The following is a 25,464-nucleotide window of genomic DNA, read 5'->3' as shown; positions in this document are numbered from 1 at the left end:
TCGCGTGTACTATGATTCTCCAAGCAACGCAAATGTGATGGCTCGTCAACGAACTCGTCTTTCCTGGAATCGATGAATCTGGATGAAAGAATCAGGAAAATAACGTGGGAACTCACAAAGTTGTCCTGACCTGGATTTTACAAACGTTGACTCTGAGATCCGGCATTGAAAGTCATGGCGGTTAAGCGAAAGAGACACTACGACATAGACTTCACTCTTCGTCGAGTCTTTGGTAAACGTTCTTTCAGGTAATACCATTCTTCCGCTGATTTTGAACCTCTCAAGCTCACTTCTAAGGCCTTTACAGCGGGAAGTCATATCAGCCACATTAGAAGGCGAGGATGTCTTTCTACAGGCAGCGACATCGTTTGGCAAGAGTCTGTGCTATCAGCTACCAGCCGTAGTCGACTTTGGCAGTGAGTGTACTAGATTGTGTGATGGCTATGTACTAACATGAAAAAAAGTTACCATCGTGATCTCGCCACTTCTGGCATTGATGGTAGGTGCATAGTCCCCTATTGGTCATGTTAGTCTAAGTCATCTCACAGAATAACCAAGTTGCGTCGATGCGAAGAGCAAATATCCGCGTGGAGACAATCAACAGTACCACAACCCAGTCGAAGAAGAAGGCAATCATAGAAGACCTCCAATGCGGCCACCCCCTGACGAGGCTTCTGTACGTGACTCCCGAGTACTGCGAAGGCGACCACTTCAGAAACATTCTACGAATCATCCACAGCCAGAGAGAACTTGCTCGTATTGCCATCGATGAAGCCCATTGTATCAGCGAGTGGGGCCATGACTTCCGGCCATCTTTCAAATCTCTTTCGTTTTTCAAGGCCGAATTTCCCGACGTCCCAATGATATGTCTGACTGCCACTGCCACTGCAAGAGTCCGAAACGATATCATCACGACACTTGCACTCGATGAATCTAAAATGCGCATGTTTAGAATGACCACCAGCCGTCCAAACTTGCACTATGAAGTCCGCTTCAAATCTGACGAAGAAGACCACTACTCCGATTTTCTCTCCTGGATAAGGAAAGCCCATGACCGACGAACAAACAACCCGGAGCGAGCGATTCAACTTGCATCGCAGAATCAGCGAGCCAATAGCGTCCCTGGTATTATCTACACCCTCTTCCGCAAAGACTGCGAAGCGCTCGCCGCACGCCTACGTGCCGACGGCATCGGGGCGAAACCATATCACGCTGGACTTCCTCACACAGATCGAGCAGATGCTCTTGCTGGTTGGGTCGAAAACAGAGAGGGCTACGATATCATCGTTGCCACTACAGCATTCGGCATGGGGATCGACAAGGAGAACGTACGCTTCGTAGTCCACTGGCAGATACCCAAATCCTTCGAGGGCTTCTATCAGGAAGCTGGCCGTGCCGGACGAGACGGAAAGGCCAGTGCTTGCATCCTTTACTACGGCAGGGAAGACCGAGATCGAGCTGCAAACATGATGGTGAGAGACCAGCAGCGGCAACCAAGTAAGGGCGCAAACATCGCCGCAATGAAGCAGCAGATGTTGAAGCGAGCGGAGAGCTTGAAGTTGCTCGTCGAATACTGCGAGAATACCGCACAATGCAGGCACAGAATGATTGCGAACTATTTCGCGGACGAAGAAGTCCCGCCGTGCGATTATGCATGTGACTGGTGCAAGAATCCGGTGTTATTAGTGAGGAGAAAGGAGAAGGGGTTGGCGAGCGAGGAGTGGTGTTCTACTCAGAAAGAGATGGGGCGCTTCGACATTGATGAATACGATTGAGATGATAAGCATGGACTAGGTTTCAGGCTCGAACGAAACTAGAGTTAAGCATAAGAAAGTACTGTAATTGGTAATCGAGGGACTCTGTTATTGTGGTAGATCAAATAGAGAAATAGTATGTCCCCATCGTCGCATGGACCGTGATCATAGCATCACCATGTTCGATTAAACATCGAGGCATGTGGAACGTGAGAGAGCAATGTAGAGTTCATTAATTTTCATGTCATCCCCTCAAAGAGGCGAGCTATTGCTGCTCAAATGTCAGATTGGGATCACATAGTCCTTAACCATACCAATCGTGTTCATCATCAGTCATCATTGCTTTCCTGTATTTCCACACCATGCTCCTTTTAAAACACCGACGCCTCTCTTACGCAAAAGTGCCTCGCAATCAAGTGACTCTCAAATCGTAAGTTTACTTGATTATGAGAGCTGCGCTCGGTACAAGGCCGGCCTCCTTCAACGTCAGACCGAAATCTGTCTGATCGTACACCTTCTTTGGGAAATTTGTTGTGAAGGAGTTGACCTGGTGGCCTTCCTGTGCAAGTGCATGGGCGACCTCGAACAGCGTGGTCTCGACTGGGAAAGTCTTGGTTATGCGTCCAGACGAAGTCTGTAGAGCCAGCCTAGCCTCTGTGTACGCGGAAGCGGGTTTCGAAGTAGTAGGCCCAGAGGATGTAGGTACTGATGGCTCCGCAACAGGAGGTGGTGCCTTTCCAGCCCGGGCAGCTTTCTCTGCTTCAGCTTTCCGCTTCCTTTCTGCCTTGTCTGCCTCCAATTTGGCCAGAACACGTGCCCTCGCCTCTGCTTCCTCCTGCTTCTCACGCTTCTTCGCTTGTGCCTCCTTCAGACGCTCCTTCTTCTGCAACTCCTCTTTGATGTCTTGGCTTTCCTTCGTCGCCTTCATTCGGATCTGTTCGTTCTTCTTGCGGTCGATCTTGTCTTGCTCGGCCTGCGCGGCACGCTTGTCCTTGAGCCTTTCCTTCATCTCGGCAAGTCGTGCAGCCTTCTCTTCCTCCGTGAGGGGCTTGATCTCTTCGGTGGATTCGCTGAAGTTTTCGTGGCCGCTGGTATATGTTAGCGAACAGTCAACAATATGATCGAGGAGTTCGAAGAGTGGTGGGGAGACATACGATTTGCTTGCATGGAACTCTGCCTGAGCTGTAGACCTGAACTTCTTCCCACAATCATCACAGATCAGACTCTTTGCCAGCTCCTCACCCGGTTTGACCTCTGGGGGTTCTTCCGAAGCGCTCGCCTGGCTTGCTTTGATCTCATCGAGGCTTTTCTCCTGGTTCTTGTCTAGCCAGTCGATGGCGCCTTGGACTGTACACATAATTAGCACTCCATACTGATCAGTGTTGTCGTGGATGTTACATACGTCCGCCACTTTGCTTGCAGGCGATCTCGGCCCGTTCCTTGTCGAAGCCCATGTCGACGAGCATTTCGAGATCCGAAGGCATGGTGGCTGATGTGCGTTTGATTTATTTCGTATGCTAAAGAGTGGTTGTGAAGGTTGAATGTAAGCTAGACAGGTCCGCAGAGGGGTAGGTTTTGTGAGAAAGTGTGGCGTTGATGGTTATTGTTTGTTGGTTGTGGTAGAAGTGGTGGTGGTGGGAAGGTGGTGGAAGCTTGGGGAATGAGATCACGGAGGTGCTTGGAGGTAGGTATCTGGCCTAGGTACCTCCCAAGTAGGTAATGACGCGCGCGTTTATACTCATAGGGCGGAAAGGTCAAGTGTGGAACGTGGAGACGACGTGAATAATGGGAAGCTCTAGAAGTACATCCAGTGAAAGGGTTGCTTTCAAACTACATAGTGGGCCCTGATCAGCCAGCTCCGCATATGAATACCTAGTAACAAATGATGGAATGGTTTGTTCCAAATCTTGTCACTAATAATCACTTGGAGCAGAGCAGGCAAACGCTCCCAGTCCCGGTGACGAAATACCGCCTTGAAGCGGGCCACAACACTCCCGGTCAGCTCGGACACTTCAAGTTACTCTCTCACTCAGTCTCCCTCACACTCACCTACCTCTCCAAACAAGACACAAGACCAACAAGCGATCCCCCCCAGATTCGTTCCTCCTACTCCACCACCACCACCAACACCCACCACCAAACGAAATCCCTACAATCTTATCCCCTCTAATCGCCGTCGCTTTTACCTACCGACCTACTTGTATACAGTATATACTGTGCCCTACCTTGCGCGTCCCTGTCGAACCATCGTAGACGCCGTTCCTCCCGTTCTGTTTGATTACCAACCTTCACCACCACAAGACACCTATATAACAACCCGCCATGTCCGTCGAGCTCGAGCCTGCGGAGCTTGGTTTCAAGCGTATGTTTTCGCGAGTGATTGCGGTGTACAGCAACGTAGATACTGAGATGAATTAGGACCGTTCCAGCAGGAGGTATCGCAGACCTTGCGATTGAAGAACCCACACAGTGACCCAGTAGCCTTCAAGGTAAGTGGCATCATACTCGCACTACCCCGTGTGCATCGTTCGAGATTGTGCACCATGCGTGGATATGTATGCTAATGTTCTCTCTAGGTGAAAACCACCGCGCCTAAGCAGTACGTTTCCATCCTTCACCAGCCAACCGGCCGCCCCCACATAGCTGATATGTTATAATGCAGGTACTGTGTGAGGCCAAACTCGGGCCGCATCGAACCTGGAAAAGACGTGGAAGTCTCAAGTACGAAGTCCCCCGCAATATGCGCTCTCCGTGGGGTGTTTACAGCAGCTGACGTATGGTCACAGTTCTTCTTCAGGCGATGAAGGAAGACCCACCGCTCGATGCCAAATGCCGTGACAAATTCCTCGTACAATCCGTCCTCGTCACCGCTGATAAGGAGTTCACGAACGTTGCATCTCTGGTACGATCCTTCCTCGGCACAGCGATGACATAGGAAAATGCTGACGTAAACATGCACAGTGGGCACATATGGAACAGACATCCAAGAACTCCATTCAAGAGAAGAAGATCAGGGTGGTCTTCCTGGCAGCAGACGACGCTGCGGCTACACCGCCAAAGACCAATGGTACGAGCAGCCTCCACGAGCCGTCACTGCTCTCGTCTCCCTCGCCAGAAGCTGTTACACCTCAACGCGGATCTACTGAGGCACCGGTTGGATCCGTATCTCGTCCCGAGTCCCGCCCGTCGGATAGCAAGAACCTAGGAGAAGCCAAGGAATCCGCCTTCAACCCAGCTACCTCGTCCGGATTGAAATCAACAGTGGCTGCGGCAGCTGCGGGTGTTGCGAACACTGTCCCCACGTCTTCCGCCGAATTGCAAGCTCAGCTTTCAGAAGCGAAAGCCACGATCACCAAACTCCGCCAACAAGCAGAGTCTGGCTCCGGCCTACGACAGCGAAAGGCTGATCCTCTTTCCGACTCTGGCGAGAAATCATCAACCGCATTGGAGACTCAAAAGCCTGCGGGTGGGGTTCCCGTGCAGATCGTGTTCGGCCTGTGCTTGGTGAGCTTCCTTTTGGCCTACTTCATCTTTTGATTCGCTCCCCCCGCAATTGCTTCCCCATGGCAACGACGAAAAAGGGTGGGGTGTCAGATGATTTCTCTCCCCGAGGGCGTTCGAAAAAAACAAAACACTCGGATCGGGCATAGAGAGCGAGCCAGCCTGGAGAGCAGTTTTCCTTTTTGTTTCTCTTCTACGTGCTCGAATTTCCACGGAAACTGCATCGGTTTCTTTCTTTGGTTTATGACACCATATTCCTCCCTTTTTCTCCCTCTTGTTGGCAGGATCCGTGGGTTGGGTGTGAGTAGGAGGAGTCAACATGTTTCCGTCTAATCAGGCATCACGCTCTTCCTGTATTAACATTTCCTCAATATGAACATGGTCAATGTTAAAGACTCGTGCAGTTGGCGGCAGAGGTTGCAGCATGTGACTACAATATACATAATATGACAAGATGCGCCCCAACAGAGGGGCCAGTAATGGTTTTTCTTCCTATTTGGTGGGCCGTTGATCCGCCAACGTGCGAGTGCATGTGCGTGGATGTGAACGTGGGGATACAGTGCACACATGCCAGTCATTGAAGATAGTAAGCGGAGTAACGGTTCACTTGTAAAGTCAAATGCAGATGTGCAATGTGAGATGGGCTGCATTCTCGCGTATGCAAGCATCCCACAGAACTGGATGGTCGTGGATATGGACATGGGCGTAGGCGTAGGCGTCTTCATGCCTGGACGAGGACTTGGGAACATTGCTCATTCATCCATGCAACCCGCATACTGTACCTCATAATACGTGTATAATACTTACAATGTGTACGGAGTACATGCATGGTGATGGTGATCACACGGGCTACTGCCGGAACTAACCACGAGCCTCGCCTGGGACGTGGGGCAGATGCAATTGGGACGCTAACTCTATGCCTGTAATACCGTGTAGCCCCGGCCTAGGGAAAAGCACTTAAGGTGTGTAGCACGGGTAGAGGTGGATAATGTTCTGGGTAGAGATAAGTGGACGGATTGGTGGTAGTTCATGGGTTGGATGGTGGGATGGGTTCCGATGTCTGGCCGATCAGACAGTTTGACTCAATAATAATTTCTTAAACCAAGACGTAACGGCGGAACACAATAGGGCGCATACTATCTTCTACTTAAAACCCTCCTCCCCACACCTCACACATACACTTTCTTACTCTCTGACTCCTCACCTCATACAACTTTTTAAACAGATTCAACATGTGTGGTACGTTACTATTTTCCAATTGTTCCTGGTTTCCGAATGTTTCGTTGGAGGGGTTCCGATCATCATCTTCATTACCCTTCACACACTACTATCCAACCAAGCCGGGCCACACAAAATTCTATCCCCGCTATCGTTGGACTCATAACGCTGACCATGGCATACTTAATTAGGAATCTTCGCCTGCTATAGGTATGCGCTCTCATTTTGTCCTCCCAATTGCCACTTCTTGGTCTTGCGCCGCCTACGGAACAATCGCGCCTCCCGCAGTTGAGCAGTGAACTAACATATTCTTCAAAGGCACCCCGATGTGCAGAAATTCAAGCCCCAGGCTTTGAAGCTTGGAAAGGCGTAAGTATTCATCACGACAATTGTGTGTAGCAAACCATTGACTCAAACGCAATAGCATCCGACATCGGGGCCCGGATTGGAGTGAGTAAATCGTTACACCCATGTGCCAGGGTTGCGATAACTAAGATAACGCAGGTGGCAGCTTGATCTCCAACGATACGAGTAAGATGCCAACCACCAAGAAGATCCTGATTGATAAAATACTGATTTATTCGTAGTTTTGGTTCACGAGCGTCTCAGTATCGTCGGTGTCGGTATGCGATCACGCGAGAATATTCTTCCACGAACAATGACTCACGAATTCCAGACTCTGGAGCCCAGCCGCTCGTCAACGAGGAGGGCACAATCTCTCTAGCTGTCAACGGCGAGATCTATAACCACCGTATCCTCCGCAAGACCCTCAAGACCCCATATAACTTCAAGACCCACTCCGACTGCGAAGTCATCATCCCTTTGGTGAGAACAGGCGCATACGAAAGAAGTGGAACGAATTGGCTAATGTAGAACAGTATCTCGAGCATGGAATTGATACTCCAAGACACTTGGATGGCATGTTCTCTTGGGTTTTGCACGACAAGGCCAACGACCGAGTCATTGCTGCTCGCGATCCCATCGGAGTCACCACTTTCTACCTCGGACGATCGAGCCAGACGCCTGGTGCTGTCTACTTTGCTTCCGAGTTGAAGTGCCTTCACCCCGTCTGCGACGACATTATCTCCTTCCCTCCTGGACATGTCTATGACTCCAAGACAGACAAGTTGACCCGGTACTTCGACCCTAAATGGCTTACCGAGCCCTCCAACATCCCCACCGCCCCTGTAAACTACAAGGAGCTCAGGTCAACATTGGAGACCGCTGTCCGCAAGCGATTGATGGCTGAGGTACCATATGGTGTATTGTTGTCTGGAGGTCTCGACTCAAGTTTGGTTGCATCGATCGCCCAGCGCGAGACACTGCGATTGAACGAGTTGGCAAAGAAGCGAATCAGCGACAACGGCAACGGCAACGGCTACGAATTGGATGGTCATGCCCCGGGACATCTTGTTGGTATCGACGACTCAGACGAGCTTGCTACCGTCAACATTTTGCCTCAATTGAACTCCTTCTCCATCGGTCTACCAGGAGCGCCAGACGCCATTGCTGCCAAGGAGGTCGCTGACTTCCTTGGAACGAGACATCACACTTTCACTTTCACCATTGAAGACGGTCTTAACGCCTTGTCCGACGTCATCTACCACCTTGAGAGCTTCGATGTGACCACCATCCGCGCGTCAACACCCATGTTCTTGCTTAGCCGTAAGATCAAAGCTATGGGAGTAAAGATGGTCCTCTCGGGTGAGGGAAGCGACGAGATCTTTGGTGGATACCTCTACTTCCACAACGCGCCTGACAAGGCAGCATTCCACAAGGAGACTGTCCGTCGTGTCGAGAACCTCCACTTGGCCGACTGCCTCCGTGCCAACAAGTCCACCTCCGCCTGGGGCGTCGAGGCACGTGTTCCCTTCCTCGATAAGCAGTTCCTCACTACTGCCATGAACATCGATCCCGCAGAGAAGATGATCACCAAGGAGCGCATCGAGAAGTACATCATCCGCAAGGCCTTTGACACAACAGACGAGCCCGAGACCGCTCCCTACCTTCCCGACAAGATTCTTTGGCGCCAGAAAGAGCAGTTCTCCGATGGTGTTGGCTACGGCTGGATCGACGCGCTCAAGGATAACGCAGAATTGAACGTCACCGATGAGATGATGAAGAACCCCAAGCCTGAGTGGGGCAACGACATTCCCGATTCCAAGGAGGCCTACTGGTACAGGTGTATGTTCGATGAGCACTTCCCTCCTCACTGCGCATCTACCGTTATGCGCTGGACACCTACCTGGAGCAACCAGACTGATCCTTCCGGACGGTACGTAACCTTTCTTGCTACTGATTTATTACAATGACGTCCAAAATACTGACATGCTTGTTCCTATCATTTAGTGCCATCTCCATCCATCAACAGAAGTACGACGACGCGAAATAGATTATGTAAAAAGCGAAAATCCCCCCCTTTCTCAGCTAGTCTCGTTGGAGGACGAAAAAGGAATCAATCCTCCCCTGAAATGAAAGAGCCTAATAGACTGATTACCTGCTTGCTTATCTACTCAACCTAAGGGGTTCTCCTCAAGTGTATGACTGTGTATGTTTTTCTTTTCTTTCACAGAAAGGGGTTTGGATACTAGACTTTTCTTTTCACTTGTTTTCAGGTCCTCGCTTTCATGTCGTCCATGTCGTCTGTTCGTTCTTTGTGTTATAGATTAAGGATAAACGATAACCGAAATGAGATGTCCTCACGGCCTCAAACTGAACCTCAACCTCGAACACTACAAAACGGGCAATGCATAAGTGATGAACTCGTGGTCCTGACATCCTTTTCACACAATTTGCTTCTCGCACCTACCTGGTCTATCGTCTCCTATTCCGGATTCGAACAATGGGCGGTGGAAATATGCCGTTGGGTCATTCTTTCTGCAAAGGTTGATAAATGCATGGATTCAAATTTTTGGACCAAGTGAGATCTTCAACTATATACAACTTGATCACTTAATCCGTCGGTGGTCGTGCCTGATTTGATGAAACTGCATCTTTCGATTTGACGTCTGCAGACACAGACACACTGTAGACGAGTGCAATTCTAACCAACCAACCATGAAAGACCCTTGCAACTAATCCCCAAGATTAAAGACGAGGAATGAAATAGAACAAAATACGCCGTGGAGCCCTGGGAGAAACCGTGTACAACCCGTAGCAGGAGAGAACGAACGAGATGGAAAGACGAACGGGGAAAATCTGGGTATCGCAAAGATCGACCACAGAAAAAGCAATAACAACCAAAAGAAGCCCACATGGAAAATGGGAGGACTGAGGATTAAATGTTGACAAGCCTGTCAAGATGACGGCAATAGAAGAAGATGACGATGAGAGAAACAGAAAAATCAAGTTAACTTTTGTGGGACTGAGCTCTTTGTGTGATTTGTATGTACGGAGGGGATTTTATCGGGATTCGTTTCTATAATGTTTTTGGTTGGGAGGTTCGTCAAAGTGGCCGGACCATTGTAGAGTGGTGGGCGGATTTTGTAGGTAGATTAGGGGAGTCGTCCAAGATCATCATGTACGGGATATTTTTGGTATTTTTCTTCTTTTCGGTGGGTGGAAAGCGGATCAAGTTGACTTAGGCGATAGCAGCGGTCTGCTCGCCGTTTCCAAAGATGCGGAACTGGACGAAGATTGTGACGTCCTCGACCATGGTGCCAAGAGAGCCGATGAGCCAAGGGAGGTTGGTGATGATGTATTCCTTCTCGAGGGAGTGGAAGAGGATCTAAGCATGTCTTGTCAGCATGTATGTTCTGTATCAGATTTTATATGGGACATTGCACGGAAGCTACGTACCCCTGCTCCGTAAGTGGCATTACCCAACAAAGAAAGCATGAAGAACAGCAGCGATAAGCCCTCACAAGACCTATCCCTCTGGTTCTTGATGATCTGGGGAATGCGAGCGCCGAGATAGCACACCGCGCTCACGTAGCCCAAGATCTGAGCGCCGAGCGCAGGATCAGTGCCAGATACATCGTTATCGGTGGGCTGAGGGATCCAGACGCCGGTCCTCCATGCGATGGCCCATCCTGCGGCTCCAACAATGCAGACGCCCGCAATGCTCAATGCGTTCTTGACCCATTCTCTGCTGCCGACATTCTCCTCCCCAATGCTTGGGAGAGAGCTGGCTCGCCTCCTCCTGCTATGTGCGGATTGTGCCGAGCTTCGCCTGCGGTGGCTTCCCGGGAGTCCGAGGTTGCTGCTATCACGACGTCCGAGAAGTGGTTGCTCGGGGCTGTCCTGTGATGCCGCAGCACTTCGCGCCGACTTCCTAGCCGCCCGGCGCGCATTGAGGACGTTGTAGTAGACGCATTGCGTTATGAGGATGAGATCTGCGAAGCAGAAGTAAACGGCGAGGGCTATGACTGTGGGCACGAGACCAGCCCAGATGGCGCCGATAAGGTTGGTGATGTCGCCAATGAACCAAACGGTGAGAAAGGCTAGGGATATACCCTCTGCAGAGCCCTGCTTGTAGTTCTCGACGAGTTGAGGGACCTTTTCGAACTCGTTATCAGCTTTTGGTTCGGTGGAATTGGAATGCGCAGGGTTGGTTCTGGAGGATCAGAAACTTACCAGGAGGAAGATCCACGAGGCCAATGAGATAGAGCCGAAAACACCAGACAAAGCCTCGTTGTGTGTCAAAGGAGGGCCTTGGGCCAGCAGCACAGCAAAGTCTGGCATCGCGTTATGGGTGAGCGGTGCAGGACAATCAGTTAGTACGTCAGGGGGGGGGAGGGTATCGTGAGTATTGGTGACTAAGGGGAAGTAGATGGACCGGGAGTGGAGAACAATAGGTAATGCTCGAGTTTGAACCTGAGAAAAGCTGCAGGGCGACGACGATGCAGGTTGGATGGGCCGGTACTTCGGTAGGACGGGGGTTGTTGTTAACGTGTGTGTGGTCACTGTGGTATGACGCACTTTGTTGGATGCATCCCCGGGCATGTCAAAACTTCAACCCTGTTCCCTTGGCCTGGCCTGGTCTGTCCTTTCAAGGGCCGGTCCACGCCAGCCAATCAGCCGCATCTGATTTTGCTTCTCGAATTTTTCGCATCCCCGTTCCAAGAGGGTCTGACTCTGTCCACCCTGAAGATCACTCTGTAAATGCTTTAATGCAATAGAATTAATGACCGATCGTAATTGGGTGGTGGGGAGATGAACGTCATGTTTCGAGAAGGGATGTTGATTGTTTGCCCATTTATTTCAGGCCATTCAATTCATTATTACGCAGACTGTTGTCCAGGAGAAGACATTAACATGAGAAAAAGGCGAAACAAGCCATTCTGATTCCGTGTGAAGATTACCGTGTAAAGCCACCGTTCTCATTATTGAAGGCAGTGCTGTGGAACAAATGAGGCGAACCCTTCAGGCATGCCATCTTAGATGTAGGGAGACACGATAGTAAATTAAATGGTAACGGGTAACTTCAATAAAACCCAACGGCACACAAAGGTATGCATGCAGGCAATATGGTGTACCTACTTGGCAGTTGTTGAGTTGGCATGAATGCGCGCTCTATTGGCAGAGGAAGGTTTTTTTTGATACGAATCTCGAACAGGTCGACGCGATCGACAGGCAGGAGAGGTTTTCCTGTTGGGAATCTTGGAATCAGGAATTTTCCTGTGAAACAGTCCGGAGGGCATGTGAGGAGGGCGGATCAGAGTCAGTAGCGGCAGTGGCAGTGATAGTCACCCCCGTGGGCCGTACCTAGTGGCATTGTGGCAGTGTGACTCGGTGTACGAGTACCTATTGTGTGAGTGGAGTGGTAGAGTTAGACATTTGGGATTCAGGGCAACAATCCGACCGTATGCTACGGATAACTAGTTACAGAGTCCAGACGTGGTCTCGAGTCTCGACCGACATATATACGTACTCGTTGGTACTCGTAGGTAGGTATAAAGGACGAAAGGCAAGTAGGCCGGTAATTAACGAGTAGCACAGTGGTAGTGAGTCGATTAGTTACTGGGGATTTGGTGGTGTGCATAACAAGTGATGGGGTTGTCCGTTGTCCTCGCCCTCGCAAGGTTTGTAAGGGTTTGCTAAGTCGGTAGTTATCCGACGATGATTGGTCGAGTGACCTTCTTATGGGCCGTAACGGTAGCTCTCGGGCAGTCCCACCAGGACGCTATTTTGGGGTGTGAATGGTCGTTCACGTGACTTGCCAAGGTCGGCGCTTTTTCAAACACGGACAAGAAAGAATGGGGGCGCGTGTCCATCCACGTCCACGCACACCCTCGTATTGTACTTTTCCCGCATCATCCGCTCCCTCGCTGGCGTCCACTCGCTGTCATCCTTCGTCTTCTCTCTTCTTCATCTTCTCCCTCTTTTCCAATTTACCAACTGTTCACTTACTCTTCTTCTTCACATCGTTTCACCCCATACAAACACGTTTGATCAAACGCCTGTTGCGCTACACCAGCGCTACTCGACTCTCGTTCACATATCCCCTTTTATAATAGTTACCTAAACACCTTCTGTGAAACAACCCCAGACAAAGCCCATATAATCGCCCATCCCGACTCTCGCTCGTATACAAGCCACTGCCGTATATCCACTTTCGTTTCCCAGACCCTCTCCCTCTCCCTCCCTCTTCCTCTCACACCCACACCACTCTACAATCATGCTTAGCACAATGCGCCAGGCGTGGCTGTTGTATGCGCTGCTTGCCCTCATCGGTCTCTCGTCCGCCTTGAACATCGATGGCATTGAGGCATACCTTCACCATGGCGTTGTCAAGCGTCAAGCCAGCACTGGATCTCCAGGACGCTCAACTTCATCAGACGACACTCCCCAGAGCACTCCAACACCATCTTCTGAACCCGAGTCGACACCTACACCTACGCCTACCCCGACTCCATCAAACACACCATCTTCCACCCCCGAACCCTCGCAGACTCCCGAGCCGTCGTCGAGCCAGCAGCCCAGCAGCCGCCCGTCTGAGCAGAGCTCTGAACGCCCATCGTCAACAGAAGCACCCAGCAGGAGCAGTGCCTCTATCACCACACCCGTCGTAAGGACATCGACACTTTTGGGAACCTCGGTCACTTCGTACTCTACTGTCTACACAACTATCGTCGATGGACAAACCCGCGTCAGCACCGGAATTGCCCAGAGCACGGCGGTCTTCCCTACTGGTGAAGCCACCGTCACCGAATCACCACTTCCTCAGAGCGGCAACGGAAATGGTGGAGGCGGCGGTTTGACCGACTCCAACAAGAAGATCATCGGTGGTGTCGTTGGAGGTGTCGGAGGCGCGATCCTTCTTGGTGGTCTTGCTATTGTCTGGTGGCGTCTCCGCAACAAGAAGGCCCGCGTTGCCGAGGACGATGATGACTTCGTTGCCGGCACTGGCGCTGCTCTGGGCGACAAGACTCACAACAACAACGGATCACCTTTCCAATCCAACCTCGAACAATACCACAACCCCGGTGGACGTCCAAACGCTGCAGCAAACTTCTAAACGGTCCCAAATGGATACGTCTATAAGATCGTCTTTGTCAAGGGCAGCCTCACGAAATTAACGACCACTATGGGCCATCAGCGGGCTCATTCGGGGAGGGGTTCACGTTTTATCAAGACTATTCTTCGCACGTATATATGTTTCACCAACGGGGTTAAATCCTCGCGAAGAACACCAACTTGATAAACGTGCGCGGACTTGGGAGGAACTCATTTTGCATGAGCGTAGGTGTATACTCGTCCATTTAATTCTATACCACGCGTCGGCCTGGCCATTCTTGGACCACGACTCGACGCACCATTTCCTTATATCTTGTTTGGGTTAGATTGGCTATCCGCAAGTATTGGGTACATACTATGTAATCTCATGGCTCACCATGGTGACGCTCTTGGCCTGGGATCTTTCTTTCGAGAAATCATGGAAGACCAGGTATCTTCTTTCCCGTCACTCATTTGATGGACCAATCTGGGACCTAACAGAATTGTACTATTTGCATACAAAAAGGCATCACCTTGTTACCTCTAACAACGGAAAACATCTTAGTCTAGTGAAAGAAATTACTATTACATATTACATTACATGACCGCCGGATCTCACTTTTATTTCCTCTCATTTATATTTTCTCTATGCGCTGAACAGTTACAGGGGACGCAAAGATGACGAAGGAGAGGGTTGGGGGCTAGGTCATATTTGAGGGGCGAGACAAGAGCTGTGTCAGGTTTCATGACCGTCGCATCGCCATCCACCAACGCCAAAACAGGCCAGCCGGCCACCCTCACAACCGTCCTCGCATGAAAGCTCCAAGGAGGCATACTTGATGCGACCATTCCCATATATTTGCTGACCAGCAGGTCTCGCCTTTGCGCAATCCATTTTCCATGTTCGACTTCGTCTTCGACAATTCAACCCCACAAAACCGCTCCGTCGACAACGACGACAAACAAACATCGATAACTCGAAAAACCAAATCCTGTCCCGGCAAAATCGCATCTTCGAAAATTCAACAAAAACCTCCACAATGCACATCTTCTTCGCCCTCCCCCACCCTCTCCTAACCCTCCTCTTCCTGACCCTGCCCTCTTCCCACGCCGCCGCCTCGCCCCAACCCGCCCTCGTCTCAGAAGAATACGTCCACCTCATTCCGCGCAACACGCTCTTCTTCCGCCAACTCGCGAACCTCAACTCCTTCGGCGGCAACCTGGGCAGCGTGGCGCCGCTGCCCATCACGAACTCGGGGGACGCCGAGAGGCCGTTCGCCGTCGACGGCGACACCTTCCCGGACTTCAAGACCGCGGCGCAGCGGAGCTGCGACAAGCAGGCCAACGAGTGCAGTCAGGCGGCGAACGAGGGCGACAACAAGCAGTTTGCAGTCTCCGACTGTGATAAGCAGAAAGGTATGTGGGATGCGCTGCCCATCTCTTCTATTTTTCTTTCTTTAGTTTTGGAAGCAGGAGGGAAGAACTGGTCCGTTGGATTGAATAATATGAAGGGAAAAGAAGCATGAGAAACTAACAAATCAAACAGAGGAGTGCAGAAACACACTCGAGAATGCGACGGTGCAGGACTTCACCCAGGGCGTCGCGAGCGAGAACATCGGAAAGGATCCCGAGTTTGAAGATTTCGACTTGATATGCGAGGTCTGATTTCTCTGTTTTGTTCTTCTACCGACCGTTTAGGCAGGAATGAAAGAAGGTGTCGTGCTGTTGGCTTTGGCGATGGATGGAGTGAATGGATGGTATCGTTGACCATCGGATCACCTTGAAGAGGATGTAATTCTGGCCGACTTCATATTAAACATATACCCTAGGGCAGGACCTGATCTCAAAACTACTTCATATTAATAAATTGAATTACTCAAAATCAGAGACGCATTGTCTGCATGCTGCTAATCGTGATGTGAGTAATGATTGCCATTGTCGATTTCATTGCCCAGATACCTAGGTACGTATGCAGTTCACTTGAAGCCTCATGGCTGGTGAGCATTTAGCTTTGAACCCAATCATGTGAGAGAATGATAAAGCAACAACAATGTGAACCACTACCTCAAACATCACATTGGAAAAGATTCAAAGGAAGACCGCATGTGTAGATCACGTGAGCCCGTTCAGGACCTCAAATTGCGCGGCGCGACATTGACGAACTCCAACTACACCCTGTGACCGGTTGGTGCGAGCATTGGAAAACCATTCAGACTGAGAGAGAGAAAACCATAATCAATTCTCCCAAAGAAGAAACCATCAAATAAGGCTATACCGTTTGTCCAAATACTCGATCAATTACTTGAACGATTGGACGGACACAACTATCGCCGCGTCCGCCGTACACCAAGAATGACACCCATGCGCCGACATCCTTAAGATCTGGATTTTTTTGGGACGAGCCATTGAGAAGTAAAGAGCTTGGAAAAATAGGAAACAAGGAGACGACAAAGACGCAACCATGCCACCGAAGAAGATACCCTTAACATCACCACCTCCGGTAACGATAGCTACGCTCCGCACCGTGTTAACGCACATCGGCGCCGCGACAAGCGGGACGAAACCTGTGCTTCTATCTCGGCTGTCCAAGGCGCTTCGTGGTGCGCCGCCTTCATTCAATGCCTCCACCTGTTCTTCGTCTTCATCTTCTCCCTCTTCCAAAGGTACAGATTGTAAGAGTAATGCTAGAAGAGATGGCAGTGTTAAAGGCAAGAGCGAGAAATCAGTACGAGTGCTTAGCATCGACATGGGAATCAGGAACCTCGCGTTTTGCGTTGCAGATGTAGAGTTTCCAGGGCGTGGGACAATAGCTTCTTCGCCGTCTACCAGCGGAAGCAGCGACAAAGGAGAGGAAAGAGGACTCGACAGCGTGGAGATGCACATCCAAGCTTGGAGGAAATTAGACGTAGCCCGCGAAATTGGCAAGACCACGAATGCAGGGGACCTTATGGCGATCAATGGCGCATCAGATGATATAGGCATGGAAGAAGAGGAGGAGGAGCGAGATGTAGCAGCAGCATATACCCCATCAACCATGGCACGCACGGCGTATACCCTCCTCAGCCGAACTCTCCTCCCCTACAACCCAGACGTCATCCTCATAGAAAGACAGCGATGGCGCTCCGGTGGTGGAGCAGCGATTCAACAGTGGACTGTGAGAGTCAACACGCTCGAAGGCATGCTATGGGCGATCCTCACAGCTCTGCGCGAGGAATCTCAGGTATCGAGAACATCGAGAACATCGACGACACATAAGGCCGACAAGAGTATTACTCCATCGCATGGCGACTCAGACTCAGAACGGCCGCCACAGCAAGAACGGAACTACGAGATCCACGCCATCGACCCAAAACGCGTCGCCCACTTCTGGCTTGACTCCCCTCCTTCTTCTCCCTCTTCATCCCCCACATCCTCAGAAACCACAAACTCCCCAAGCACAAGAGCAAGCGGGACAACATCCCGCAAAAAGGCCGAAAAGAAAGCAAAGATAGCTCGTCTCCAGCAGTTCTTCTTCCACTCCACCAACACGGACCAGTCTCAACCCGAATCCCCAATATCGACAACGACGACACAACCGCTGGACCTCGGGCTCCCGTCTACGAACCTGGCATTCGCCTTCTCGCCTCCGGCCCACGAGACGAAAGAAGCGCTTCGACCAAACGTTACACCTACTTCAAGGGGAAAGGGGAAGAAGAAGAAGAAGAAGAAGGGAGAAAAGGGTGCGGATGAGAAGGCGGACGGAGAGGAGGCAACGTCGAAGGCGAAGCTGAATAAGCTGGACGATGTCACGGATTGTTTTCTCCAGGCAGCGGCGTGGGTTTGTTGGGAGGGAAACAGGGCGGGTGTGAGGAGGGGGGTCGAGGGGGGAGGGGTTGAGTGGTTGGGACGTGTTTTGGATGGAGGTGGTAGTAGTGATGGGAAGGTAGAGGTGGTTGCTGCGAAGGTGAAGAAAGGGCGAGGGAGAAAGAAAGTAAAGGAAGAGACAGATGAGTGATGGGGCGGAGGTCAAGCAGACGGACGGTGATGATACCCATAGTCAGACTTAGATAGTTCGATCACCATGTAATGAAATGTTGTTACAATGTGACAGATTACAATGGCATGGCTAGTTATGAGTGAGACACTATGCTACATTAACCATTCCTTCCCATACTAAGTAGAATTCAGTACTACTTCTTTCTTTTTACCGAGTCAAAAGAGGAGCCAAACCGAACCCCCAGGGACGCCAGCGCTATGCAATTCAATTCAATTCCAGAATTTGATACCATTCCTTCCAGACCCCCTTGTGGTATGCGCGAAAAACTTGTTTGTTGCCTTTCGGCCGTTGCCCATTCGACACAGCATAGGGGTATCTACTTCCTGAGCCTCTTATTACTCTTACTGCTCGCTTGAGAAAGCACGCTCGCACTCCTCTTGTGACCTGCAGACACAGCTCTGGTGCTCGTGCTTCCTCTCCTCTCGCTCTGTGCAGCAGATGTATCGGCGTCCTCACCCTCTGCATCCTCGTCGTCGTCCTCTTCGCCTTCAGCATCAACGTCTGCGTCACCATCACCCTCCCCGCCGTCATTGTCTCCATCGTCTCCATCATCCTCTCCGTCACCATCGACATCGGGTGTATCCTGGGAATCCGCAACTTCGGACTTGGCAGGCGTGTAATTTGCGCTCGAATCGTTGACGTTCGAAGCATCTCCAGCCCCGGCCTGGCTCTCGCTCGCCCGGCGGGTTTTCATGGCCTCCAGAACGCGGCATTCGCCTTCTTCCTTCTCCCTGACCTTGCGCACATCGAGCAGCTTTCCGACCTTTCCTATAAGGGCCTCGAAAACGTCGCCCACTTTGCTTGTGGGGATGGGGATGATCTCGGGTATGCTGAGTTGGGCGAGCGCGGCTGCAATCTTTTGAGTCTGGACATTTGACTTCGCCTGTCTCATCTTCAGAAGCTTGTCTGAGCCAAAGGATACACCTGAAGTGAGTCGATCGTGCGTGGACACGTTGAAGCGGATCTCCTGCTGAGGTGCCAACTGGCGGATGGGCGTTTGAGGCGGCGGTTGCGCCACGCTCTGTCGGCGGTTTGCCGCTGCCATTTGTTGCTGCTGGGCAGATCCCGGGGTCGCGACCATTTCGTTCGCAGAGAGACTAAGTCGGCCGGCCGGACCATTACCAGGTGCTCGCTTCTTGCTCTTGTCTTGCTGAAACAATTGATTAAATAGAGTAGCAAGTTGTTGAGAGGACGGGAAGGCTGTAAGACCCGGCTCGACGGGTTTCTGCGGCGCAGGTGCTTCAAGTCGAGCGCGCAGCTCATCGCGTTCCGCATCAAGACGATTTGCGGCCATGTTGATGCGTTGAAGTTCTGTAAGAAGAAACTCCTCCTCCTTGACTTCGTCCATGTTGCGATTCATCAATGCTGCAGCGAGTGTTTTGCGATTGCGTTCAAGGTCAGGGTTAAACTTGGTGAGAAGGTCGTACTGGGCAAATTGCTCCGCGTCCATCTGCACTTCTGGTATACGAAGTTTCATGATCTTTGCAGCAATATCATAATACCGAGCTTTGAGGTCCTCGACGGTGCGTGCCTTCGCAGGAGCAAAAGGAAGCGTTGCAAGAGCCGTGGAGTCTCCGTTGGCATCGTCCTGTGGGGGCTGCGGCCGCTCTGCCTGGAAATCGTACCGATCCCATATCACGGCCCATCGAAACGCATAGTCTTTGATCTTCTGAAATAGATAGTCCGTCTCTTCCCTTCCCCAATCGTTGCTCCGTAGATGTGCATCATACTCTTCGTCTGTGAATTGCGGAACCTCCACCTCGATATTGTACTTCATGAAGTCACCATTCGACTCGATGTATGGCTCCGAGCTCTCACTATCCTCCATCACTGTATCTTCGCCACTTGTAATCGGTGGTGCCGTGGTGGGTTTCCGCCGCCAATGTCGAAGGACGAGGCCGTCGGATCGTGCTTGATTTGTAAACGGTTGCTGAACCCTATGCGCATGGTCAATCAGACAGGTGGCTCGAATTGTTCTTCCCATTGCGATTTACCATTTCTTTGCTGGTCCCGTGCTCTGCCTCTTCGCCCTATACGTCTTTTTCTCTTCGTAGATTGCAACTGGAGGTGGTCGTTCGCCATAAAGCGCTGCAACCTCGCGTGCAACTCCCTCTGTGTGGTGAGAAAAAGAATTGTTAGCGATCGAAACTTTGGGGGCTAAAAAATGGTGGGAAGTCGCAGAACTTACGTGGTCTTCGTACACCAGTTGCTGGCTTGGGACGCGACTTTTGAGCGGCCTTGGGAGCATCACCACCCATAGGCAAGCCGAGCATGTCACGCACATCGCGACCGGATGCCATCGCGACAATTCTCAGGTGCAATTCAGAGATGGATGGTGATCGTAAAGGGTGAAAGTCGATAAAGTTGTTGGGGGGTAGTTGCAGTCTGCGATTTACCAAAGTTGCGCGACCTGTTGCGGAACTCCAAAGCACCTCCGAGTCACGTGACAATTTGGGGTTAGTCCATGGGTAAGCCTCTTGGGACTATGTCAAAGTTCGGGCCCCAGATTTGATGTCATTGTAATCAAGACCAATAGTTCAGCAATGATGAAGACCACATGAAGAAGAACAGTTATATGCAATTATTTTTCGTCTCTGTATTTTTCGAGCTATCCCTAGATCTAGCCCCAAGAGAATAAGATACGGCGTCCCTGAACCCAGGCAGGACATGGAGGAAACACATCTGCAGAAAGAATACCTCCACATGTTTGCTTTGCCTTCGTGCATCGGGAAAAGAAAGAAACGGCTTCGGCTTTGCTAACCCCAAAAGATCCCAACGCCTCTTTACGCCAGACTAAAGATCCCAGATCTAGTGTTGGCACATATTGACCAGGCCACCAGAGCTAGAAGAGAAGAAGAAGAGAAAGGGGCATCCAGGGAGGCTCTCGACCATTACCTAACATACCGACTAAAAGGAGATTTTCGATCCCATCTATGAATCATTACAAACTACCAATACAGAGAAACATGGTAACCGAGGCTATGATGAAAGCGAATCGCTCCAGGACGGACTCCAAAATGCAACATAGTAGAAAATGAGATGCGCGCGGTTGAAATTGCGAGACAGGATTTAAGCGTTGCCGCCTCCGCAGCACAGGATATTCATAAGTTTCTTAGCGAAGCCCGGCTTCTCTTCGGCTTGCCGTGGCCTCTGCTGCTGAGCGAGTCCTGGACTCTGTACTGGTGTCGCCCGGGTCGAGGCGATATTCTGTTGGCTGTTCTGGAACTGTGCTTGTGTCGAGCCCTCTGGAGGAGCCAAATCGGGAGCGCCGCTCCTCCTCTTGGCTGCGTCTGGGTGATACTTGCCCTGTTGAGGGGCGCCTGGGCTTCTTCCGGAAGGGCCCCGAGTCGCTCCGGGCTTTGGGAGCGGCTCGTTGATACGGGGGTGGTCGGGAGGGAGATGGGTCTTGTGGCGGTGTGCCTGGCCGTGGAGGTTGACCGCAGTCGAGGAATTTTGATGAGCGTTCGGGTTCTGCAAGTGGTGAACGGCAGAAGGGTGAGCCTTCATGGCCTCCCAGCCCTTGCCGTTGTTGAGCTTCATCCAGTCATATTCGCCATCTTCCACCTCGCCGGTGCTCTTAAGTGCCTGGGTGAAGAGTTCACGGAGGTAATCGTAGTCGGGGGTGTCCTCGAAACCAAGGTTGCGAACGTAGCTCAAGTACTTGTTGAACTCCTCTGCAGTGATATTAGTCGTTTGCTACAGTGAAGTGTCAAGAGAAAGATTGGGTGCCTACCTGGGAAACCATCACAAAGGTCCTTGATGGCAGTCGTCTGCTTCTTCTCTCCAATCTTCTCATACTTCTGCTTGTTGGTTGCTGCCTTGAGTCCCTGCCAGGGAAGGCCGCCTCGAAGGAAATACATGAAGACATGGCCGAGAGCCTCAAGGTCGTCTCGTCGAGACTGCTCACGTCCAAGATGGGTGTTGATACTCATGTATCGGGCAGTTCCGGAGAGGGACTTGCGCTCCCTGTACGGAATATGCTGTTTTGTCTTGGGGTCACGGTATTGCTTCGCCATGCCGAAATCAACGACGTGGATCACATTAGCGCTCTTGGAACCCGGTCGGCCGATGAGGAAGTTATCAGGCTTGATATCACGGTAGATAAGGTTCTTCTCGTGGATGGTCTGTACCCTTGAAAGCTAGGTATTGTTAGGTGTGATGCGTTTGTTTTAGTCGCAAAAAAGAGACATACCATCTGCTTTGCTACCATTACGACGGTCTTGATGGAGAACTTTCGGTTGCAATGGTCGAACAGATCCTCCAAGCTGGGTCCGAGAAGGTCGATGACCAAAATGTTGTGGAGACCCTCCTGACCGAAGTAGTAAACATTAGGGATTCCGGCTACGGTTCAATTAGCACTTGATTTGCAACGACGGCGTTGCGACATGCGCGGTTGAACAGGGTGTAGGTGTATCGGACAACATGCAGAAGGCTTGGCATCTGATAACAACCGAGCGACAACGGAGCAAGCACCAGTCAGAAGCCTATCGCAAGATAAAACTCGGGGGTTTGGTGAGGGCAGCAGCAGAAGCAGCAGTAATACCATTGATTATGCCAGATGTGAAGCCAGTTGTGAAGTTGTTGGTTGATGGGCGATGTATTGCCTAATATGGATGCGGACCGGGGTTTGGCGATGGTGAAGGGGGCAATGCAGCGAGACAACAATGGGAGAAAGGAGACAACTTACGGCAGCCAACGAGGATCTTGTACGTGCGATACTCATCGCGCAATTGGGGAGCATCGCTCTTACGAGGCTCGAACTTGATAGCAACCTGCTGCTGGTTGAGCAGGTTGGTGCCCTCGAAGATAACACCAAAGGAGCCCTCTCCAATCTTTTTCCCGACGCGGTAGTGGACGCCGACCACGTTGGACGACGTGGAACCGGTTGCCATTTCGATTATTTTCTATGCCAATGCAAGTGGATTGTAGTAGCCGATGCACGAGGTTGTTGTTCGAGGTCTAAGGGGAGGCCGTGGCCGTGTCCCGGGAAGAAAACCGTCGGGGGAGAGATGTGCAGCGTCGTGACTGGGAAGGAATCGCGAGAGCAACGGTGGAAAATAATGGCGTAATCGTTGATGGTGAACGGTCGTGGAGTCGGGGAGGGAGAGGAAGAGAGAAGAATGGCGAACGGGGGAGGGAGAGGGAGTGGTGGTGGTGATGGTTGTGATGGTGCAGGTAGGGGGAAGAAGAGAGAAGAGAGAGAGAAGAGAGAGAGGAAAGGAAAGAGCAAAGGCACGGAGCGTAGAAAAGAGGATTAGCGGAGAGTAGGGTAGGCAGGCCAGGGTAGGCAGGCCAGGTCAAAGTGTGGAGGTGCAGGAGGAGGACCAACCAGGAGTCGGTTGGCAGCGACCAGCGGAAGAAGAACTGTGACACTACTCGTGGCTAAGGAGACAGGGACAAGAGAGAGACAAGTCACAAGGGACAAGGGAAGGGGAGGAAGAGAGACGAGAGACGAGAGACAAGAGACAAGAGACGAGAGACGAGAGGACTCAGAGGAGAGGAGAGGAGGAGCAGGAGGAGGTGGGAGAGGAACGGGAAAACGACGAGCCAGTGAATTGAAGCGGCTGGGTGGAAGGAAGGGAAGGGCAAGGTCTAATCTAATTGCGGCTAGATTGGTAGCGGACCATCGCAACGCGCACACCCAGTAAGTGGTTAGTGGTTAGTGGTTAGTCCAGTATAGCCGCCGCCGCCGCCTTCAACCTAAACCTATCCTATCTCTCCATCAGTATCTGGAACGGAGTACACACTACACAGTAACTACTCTGTACTCTGTACATAATACTCTGCACCGTACGATAACACAAATACTATTTATTGTACGGGGTACAGAGTACTGTGTACTGTGCAAATGCTGTGTACATACGGAGTATTCCGTGCTGCACTCTGCAACGATAAACACATTGCTTCATTCGTACCCGCCTCGTCTAATCAAGCCTGGACCATACCAGAATATCACTTTGCCCAATTCCATACACAGTATTCCTCGGTTCAAACGGGGTACATCTCTACCGAGCTAGTTCCATCGTCTTCACGGAGAACTCATTTTAAATAACTATGGGAGAGCGAGAAAAAATAAAACTACTGGGCTCGTATCGTCTAGAACACCAAGCGCGCCTTCTAGTACCAGTTACTAAGGTAGCCTGTTTACTTGTTTTTCCCGTCCCCACGGTCAATAAGTATTCACGCTTTCTATGTTCTACCTACTCCGGGCCTCAAGAGTCAAGTGTCAAGAGACTACTAATTACCTATGAGTAGCAACTCCGTTCATACTTACAGTATTATTTCCTCCTACATAGTAACAACTTTACTGACTTTTACTTTGTCTATTCTCCCGCACGTCCATGTAAGTTAGTTGGTTTAGTATGGAGTAGAAGAGTGCGATGGGCACTTGGATGTACCGTACTGTTAGCCTTCCAGGTAGTGCATGCATAGTACTTCGCACTCTCTTCTGTCGATCGATCGATGCATTCTAATGACAATTTTCCAATTCCGATCGATGTCATGTCTCTATACTCTATTTGTACCTTTCTGTGTCTGTAGGTATAAGGTACCCCGTACCTGTACCTTATTTGTATCTGTACCGGTACCTGTGCCGTCCCGTGCCTGTGGACCGGGGGGTACCTGACGGAGCCATCTCTCGCCCGGAACGATTGGCCGGTTCATTGGCATCTGCTGACATGAACTTAACGGTCGGAAAGGGAAGGTGCCAATCCATGTAATTAAAATAACAACATCCATCTCCATGTATGTACTCCGTACCTCTGTCTTCAGTCTCTCTATTATGATACTTCGAGTCCTAGAGTCCCTACCATCAACACTGAATAGAAAGAAACGAAAAACCGTTGCATAGACAAAGAATTCTGACACTGCTGACTACACATGATTAATTGATATTGATTCTCTTCCTCGTTTCAAGCTCCGCTCCGTACTCCGGCCTCATTCTCTTCCTCTCTGCTCTGCCCTTCTACAGTGCTACACAGTTTGATCCTCTCTCATGCAGGGTCTAGGCCGGCGTATGGGGTTATTATTGTTGGGCGCGAAAGGTCGCCCATGTTGTGACAGTAAACTACGGTGAATGGCAGCCAATTCCAGGTCCAGAATACACATTCGATTCTTCCATTCCATCCCTTGCCGCACATGATCGTCCATCGAACTCTCCAGACCTCCAACTATCTACTGTGTACCTTGTCACTCATCGCCAATGACATAACGAACTCCACAATGATGTTCAGCTACCGTCCCTTTGTGGAGTATCCAGACCATGACTTGCACTCGCCTCTATCAATTCCGAATTTCGTTGCGCAATAGAATCGACCTAATCATTCCATTCCCTTCTGGATTGCGCCTACGATACGAAACGCCTCATCGGTTGAACCGCCCCCAATCCCCAGGGTGGCACATACACACGCATACGTTGTGTGTTCCAAGGCTACTCCGTATCATTGCTGCATAATTTTCTGTATCGCAGGCTGCGGCTCTGTCCACGACTAGCAGTGGCTGCGTTGGCTGTTGCCGCCG

General features: G+C 50.9%; 10 protein-coding genes across 10 annotated transcripts; 6 read left to right on the top strand and 4 right to left on the bottom strand.

Annotated features, from left to right (window-relative positions):
• Window positions 1-34: 34 nt before the first annotated feature.
• BU24DRAFT_244493 (ATP-dependent DNA helicase) lies at window positions 35-1,983 on the top strand. The gene is made up of 4 exons (XM_033522312.1): window positions 35-248; window positions 298-416; window positions 465-499; window positions 549-1,983. The coding sequence occupies exons 1-4, from the start codon at window positions 175-177 to the stop codon at window positions 1,773-1,775; spliced, it is 1,455 nt and encodes a 484-aa protein (XP_033382055.1). The 5' UTR covers window positions 35-174; the 3' UTR covers window positions 1,776-1,983.
• On the bottom strand, window positions 1,970-3,703 carry BU24DRAFT_424719 (uncharacterized protein). Its single transcript, XM_033528573.1, has 3 exons — window positions 3,157-3,703; window positions 2,909-3,101; window positions 1,970-2,842 (listed from the first exon to the last, which is right to left on the bottom strand). Exons 1-3 carry the CDS (start codon window positions 3,236-3,238, stop codon window positions 2,191-2,193), a joined length of 927 nt encoding a protein of 308 aa, XP_033382054.1. The 5' UTR covers window positions 3,239-3,703; the 3' UTR covers window positions 1,970-2,190.
• Window positions 3,704-4,076: 373 nt separating this feature from the next.
• BU24DRAFT_349473 (VAMP-associated protein) lies at window positions 4,077-5,291 on the top strand (the record flags this gene model as incomplete). Its single annotated transcript, XM_033523605.1, has 6 exons — window positions 4,077-4,116; window positions 4,173-4,243; window positions 4,331-4,353; window positions 4,417-4,475; window positions 4,541-4,656; window positions 4,716-5,291. 6 exons carry the CDS (start codon window positions 4,077-4,079, stop codon window positions 5,289-5,291), a joined length of 885 nt encoding a protein of 294 aa, XP_033382053.1.
• Window positions 5,292-6,381: 1,090 nt separating this feature from the next.
• BU24DRAFT_424716 (glutamine-hydrolyzing asparagine synthase) lies at window positions 6,382-9,191 on the top strand. Its single transcript, XM_033528572.1, has 9 exons — window positions 6,382-6,494; window positions 6,665-6,683; window positions 6,792-6,842; window positions 6,898-6,923; window positions 6,978-7,004; window positions 7,061-7,096; window positions 7,150-7,298; window positions 7,352-8,748; window positions 8,823-9,191. The coding sequence occupies exons 1-9, from the start codon at window positions 6,488-6,490 to the stop codon at window positions 8,863-8,865; spliced, it is 1,755 nt and encodes a 584-aa protein (XP_033382052.1). The 5' UTR covers window positions 6,382-6,487; the 3' UTR covers window positions 8,866-9,191.
• Window positions 9,192-10,053: 862 nt separating this feature from the next.
• On the bottom strand, window positions 10,054-11,156 carry BU24DRAFT_350529 (vacuolar membrane PQ loop repeat protein; the record flags this gene model as incomplete). Its single annotated transcript, XM_033523649.1, has 3 exons — window positions 10,054-10,200; window positions 10,272-10,970; window positions 11,049-11,156. The coding sequence occupies 3 exons, from the start codon at window positions 11,154-11,156 to the stop codon at window positions 10,054-10,056; spliced, it is 954 nt and encodes a 317-aa protein (XP_033382051.1).
• A 1,948-nt stretch (window positions 11,157-13,104) lies between these two features.
• On the top strand, window positions 13,105-13,932 carry BU24DRAFT_464465 (uncharacterized protein; the record flags this gene model as incomplete). Its single annotated transcript, XM_033532208.1, has 1 exon — window positions 13,105-13,932. The coding sequence occupies one exon, from the start codon at window positions 13,105-13,107 to the stop codon at window positions 13,930-13,932; it is 828 nt and encodes a 275-aa protein (XP_033382050.1).
• Window positions 13,933-14,950: 1,018 nt separating this feature from the next.
• BU24DRAFT_464464 (uncharacterized protein) lies at window positions 14,951-15,575 on the top strand (the record flags this gene model as incomplete). Its single annotated transcript, XM_033532207.1, has 2 exons — window positions 14,951-15,326; window positions 15,457-15,575. 2 exons carry the CDS (start codon window positions 14,951-14,953, stop codon window positions 15,573-15,575), a joined length of 495 nt encoding a protein of 164 aa, XP_033382049.1.
• Window positions 15,576-15,941: 366 nt separating this feature from the next.
• On the top strand, window positions 15,942-17,952 carry BU24DRAFT_483507 (ribonuclease H-like protein). The gene has a single exon (XM_033533284.1). It carries the CDS (start codon window positions 16,372-16,374, stop codon window positions 17,902-17,904), a length of 1,533 nt encoding a protein of 510 aa, XP_033382048.1. The 5' UTR covers window positions 15,942-16,371; the 3' UTR covers window positions 17,905-17,952.
• Window positions 17,953-17,993: 41 nt separating this feature from the next.
• BU24DRAFT_373287 (uncharacterized protein) lies at window positions 17,994-20,330 on the bottom strand. The gene is made up of 3 exons (XM_033524526.1): window positions 20,135-20,330; window positions 19,941-20,058; window positions 17,994-19,883 (listed from the first exon to the last, which is right to left on the bottom strand). The coding sequence occupies exons 1-3, from the start codon at window positions 20,244-20,246 to the stop codon at window positions 18,263-18,265; spliced, it is 1,851 nt and encodes a 616-aa protein (XP_033382047.1). The 5' UTR covers window positions 20,247-20,330; the 3' UTR covers window positions 17,994-18,262.
• Window positions 20,331-20,843: 513 nt separating this feature from the next.
• BU24DRAFT_244364 (kinase-like protein) lies at window positions 20,844-23,019 on the bottom strand. The gene is made up of 4 exons (XM_033522311.1): window positions 22,634-23,019; window positions 22,139-22,287; window positions 21,680-22,085; window positions 20,844-21,620 (listed from the first exon to the last, which is right to left on the bottom strand). The coding sequence occupies exons 1-4, from the start codon at window positions 22,836-22,838 to the stop codon at window positions 21,016-21,018; spliced, it is 1,365 nt and encodes a 454-aa protein (XP_033382046.1). The 5' UTR covers window positions 22,839-23,019; the 3' UTR covers window positions 20,844-21,015.
• Between the last annotated feature and the right edge of the window lie 2,445 nt (window positions 23,020-25,464).

This window comes from Aaosphaeria arxii, assembly GCF_010015735.1.
Source record: "Aaosphaeria arxii CBS 175.79 unplaced genomic scaffold BU24scaffold_6, whole genome shotgun sequence".
NCBI classification, from domain to species: Eukaryota; Fungi; Ascomycota; class Dothideomycetes; order Pleosporales; genus Aaosphaeria; species Aaosphaeria arxii.
This window is presented reverse-complemented; position numbering and strand designations above follow the sequence as displayed.

Excerpts from the sequence above, each read along its gene's own strand:
- BU24DRAFT_424719 (XM_033528573.1), bottom strand. The coding sequence starts at position 3,238 with ATGCCTTCGGATCTCGAAATGCTCGTCGACATGGGCTTCGACAAGGAA. Across the intron at positions 3,102-3,156 it reads CTGCAAGCAAAGTGGCGGAC|TCCAAGGCGCCATCGACTGG; the intron begins GTATGTAACATC and ends TTATGTGTACAG. Across the intron at positions 2,843-2,908 it reads GAGTTCCATGCAAGCAAATC|CGGCCACGAAAACTTCAGCG; the intron begins GTATGTCTCCCC and ends AACATATACCAG.
- BU24DRAFT_244364 (XM_033522311.1), bottom strand. The coding sequence starts at position 22,838 with ATGGCAACCGGTTCCACGTCGTCCAACGTGGTCGGCGTCCACTACCGC. Across the intron at positions 22,288-22,633 it reads CAAGATCCTCGTTGGCTGCC|CCGGAATCCCTAATGTTTAC; the intron begins GTAAGTTGTCTC and ends ATTGAACCGTAG. Across the intron at positions 22,086-22,138 it reads TAATGGTAGCAAAGCAGATG|CTTTCAAGGGTACAGACCAT; the intron begins GTATGTCTCTTT and ends AACAATACCTAG.
- BU24DRAFT_373287 (XM_033524526.1), bottom strand. The coding sequence starts at position 20,246 with ATGGCATCCGGTCGCGATGTGCGTGACATGCTCGGCTTGCCTATGGGT. Across the intron at positions 20,059-20,134 it reads AACTGGTGTACGAAGACCAC|AGGGAGTTGCACGCGAGGTT; the intron begins GTAAGTTCTGCG and ends CTCACCACACAG. Across the intron at positions 19,884-19,940 it reads ACGGGACCAGCAAAGAAATG|GGTTCAGCAACCGTTTACAA; the intron begins GTAAATCGCAAT and ends CCATGCGCATAG.
- BU24DRAFT_424716 (XM_033528572.1), top strand. Across the intron at positions 6,924-6,977 it reads ACATCGGGGCCCGGATTGGA|GTGGCAGCTTGATCTCCAAC; the intron begins GTGAGTAAATCG and ends AAGATAACGCAG. Across the intron at positions 7,097-7,149 it reads TCTCAGTATCGTCGGTGTCG|ACTCTGGAGCCCAGCCGCTC; the intron begins GTATGCGATCAC and ends CACGAATTCCAG.
- BU24DRAFT_483507 (XM_033533284.1), top strand. The coding sequence starts at position 16,372 with ATGCCACCGAAGAAGATACCCTTAACATCACCACCTCCGGTAACGATA.
- BU24DRAFT_244493 (XM_033522312.1), top strand. The coding sequence starts at position 175 with ATGGCGGTTAAGCGAAAGAGACACTACGACATAGACTTCACTCTTCGT. Across the intron at positions 249-297 it reads TTTGGTAAACGTTCTTTCAG|GCCTTTACAGCGGGAAGTCA; the intron begins GTAATACCATTC and ends CTCACTTCTAAG. Across the intron at positions 500-548 it reads CGCCACTTCTGGCATTGATG|AATAACCAAGTTGCGTCGAT; the intron begins GTAGGTGCATAG and ends GTCATCTCACAG.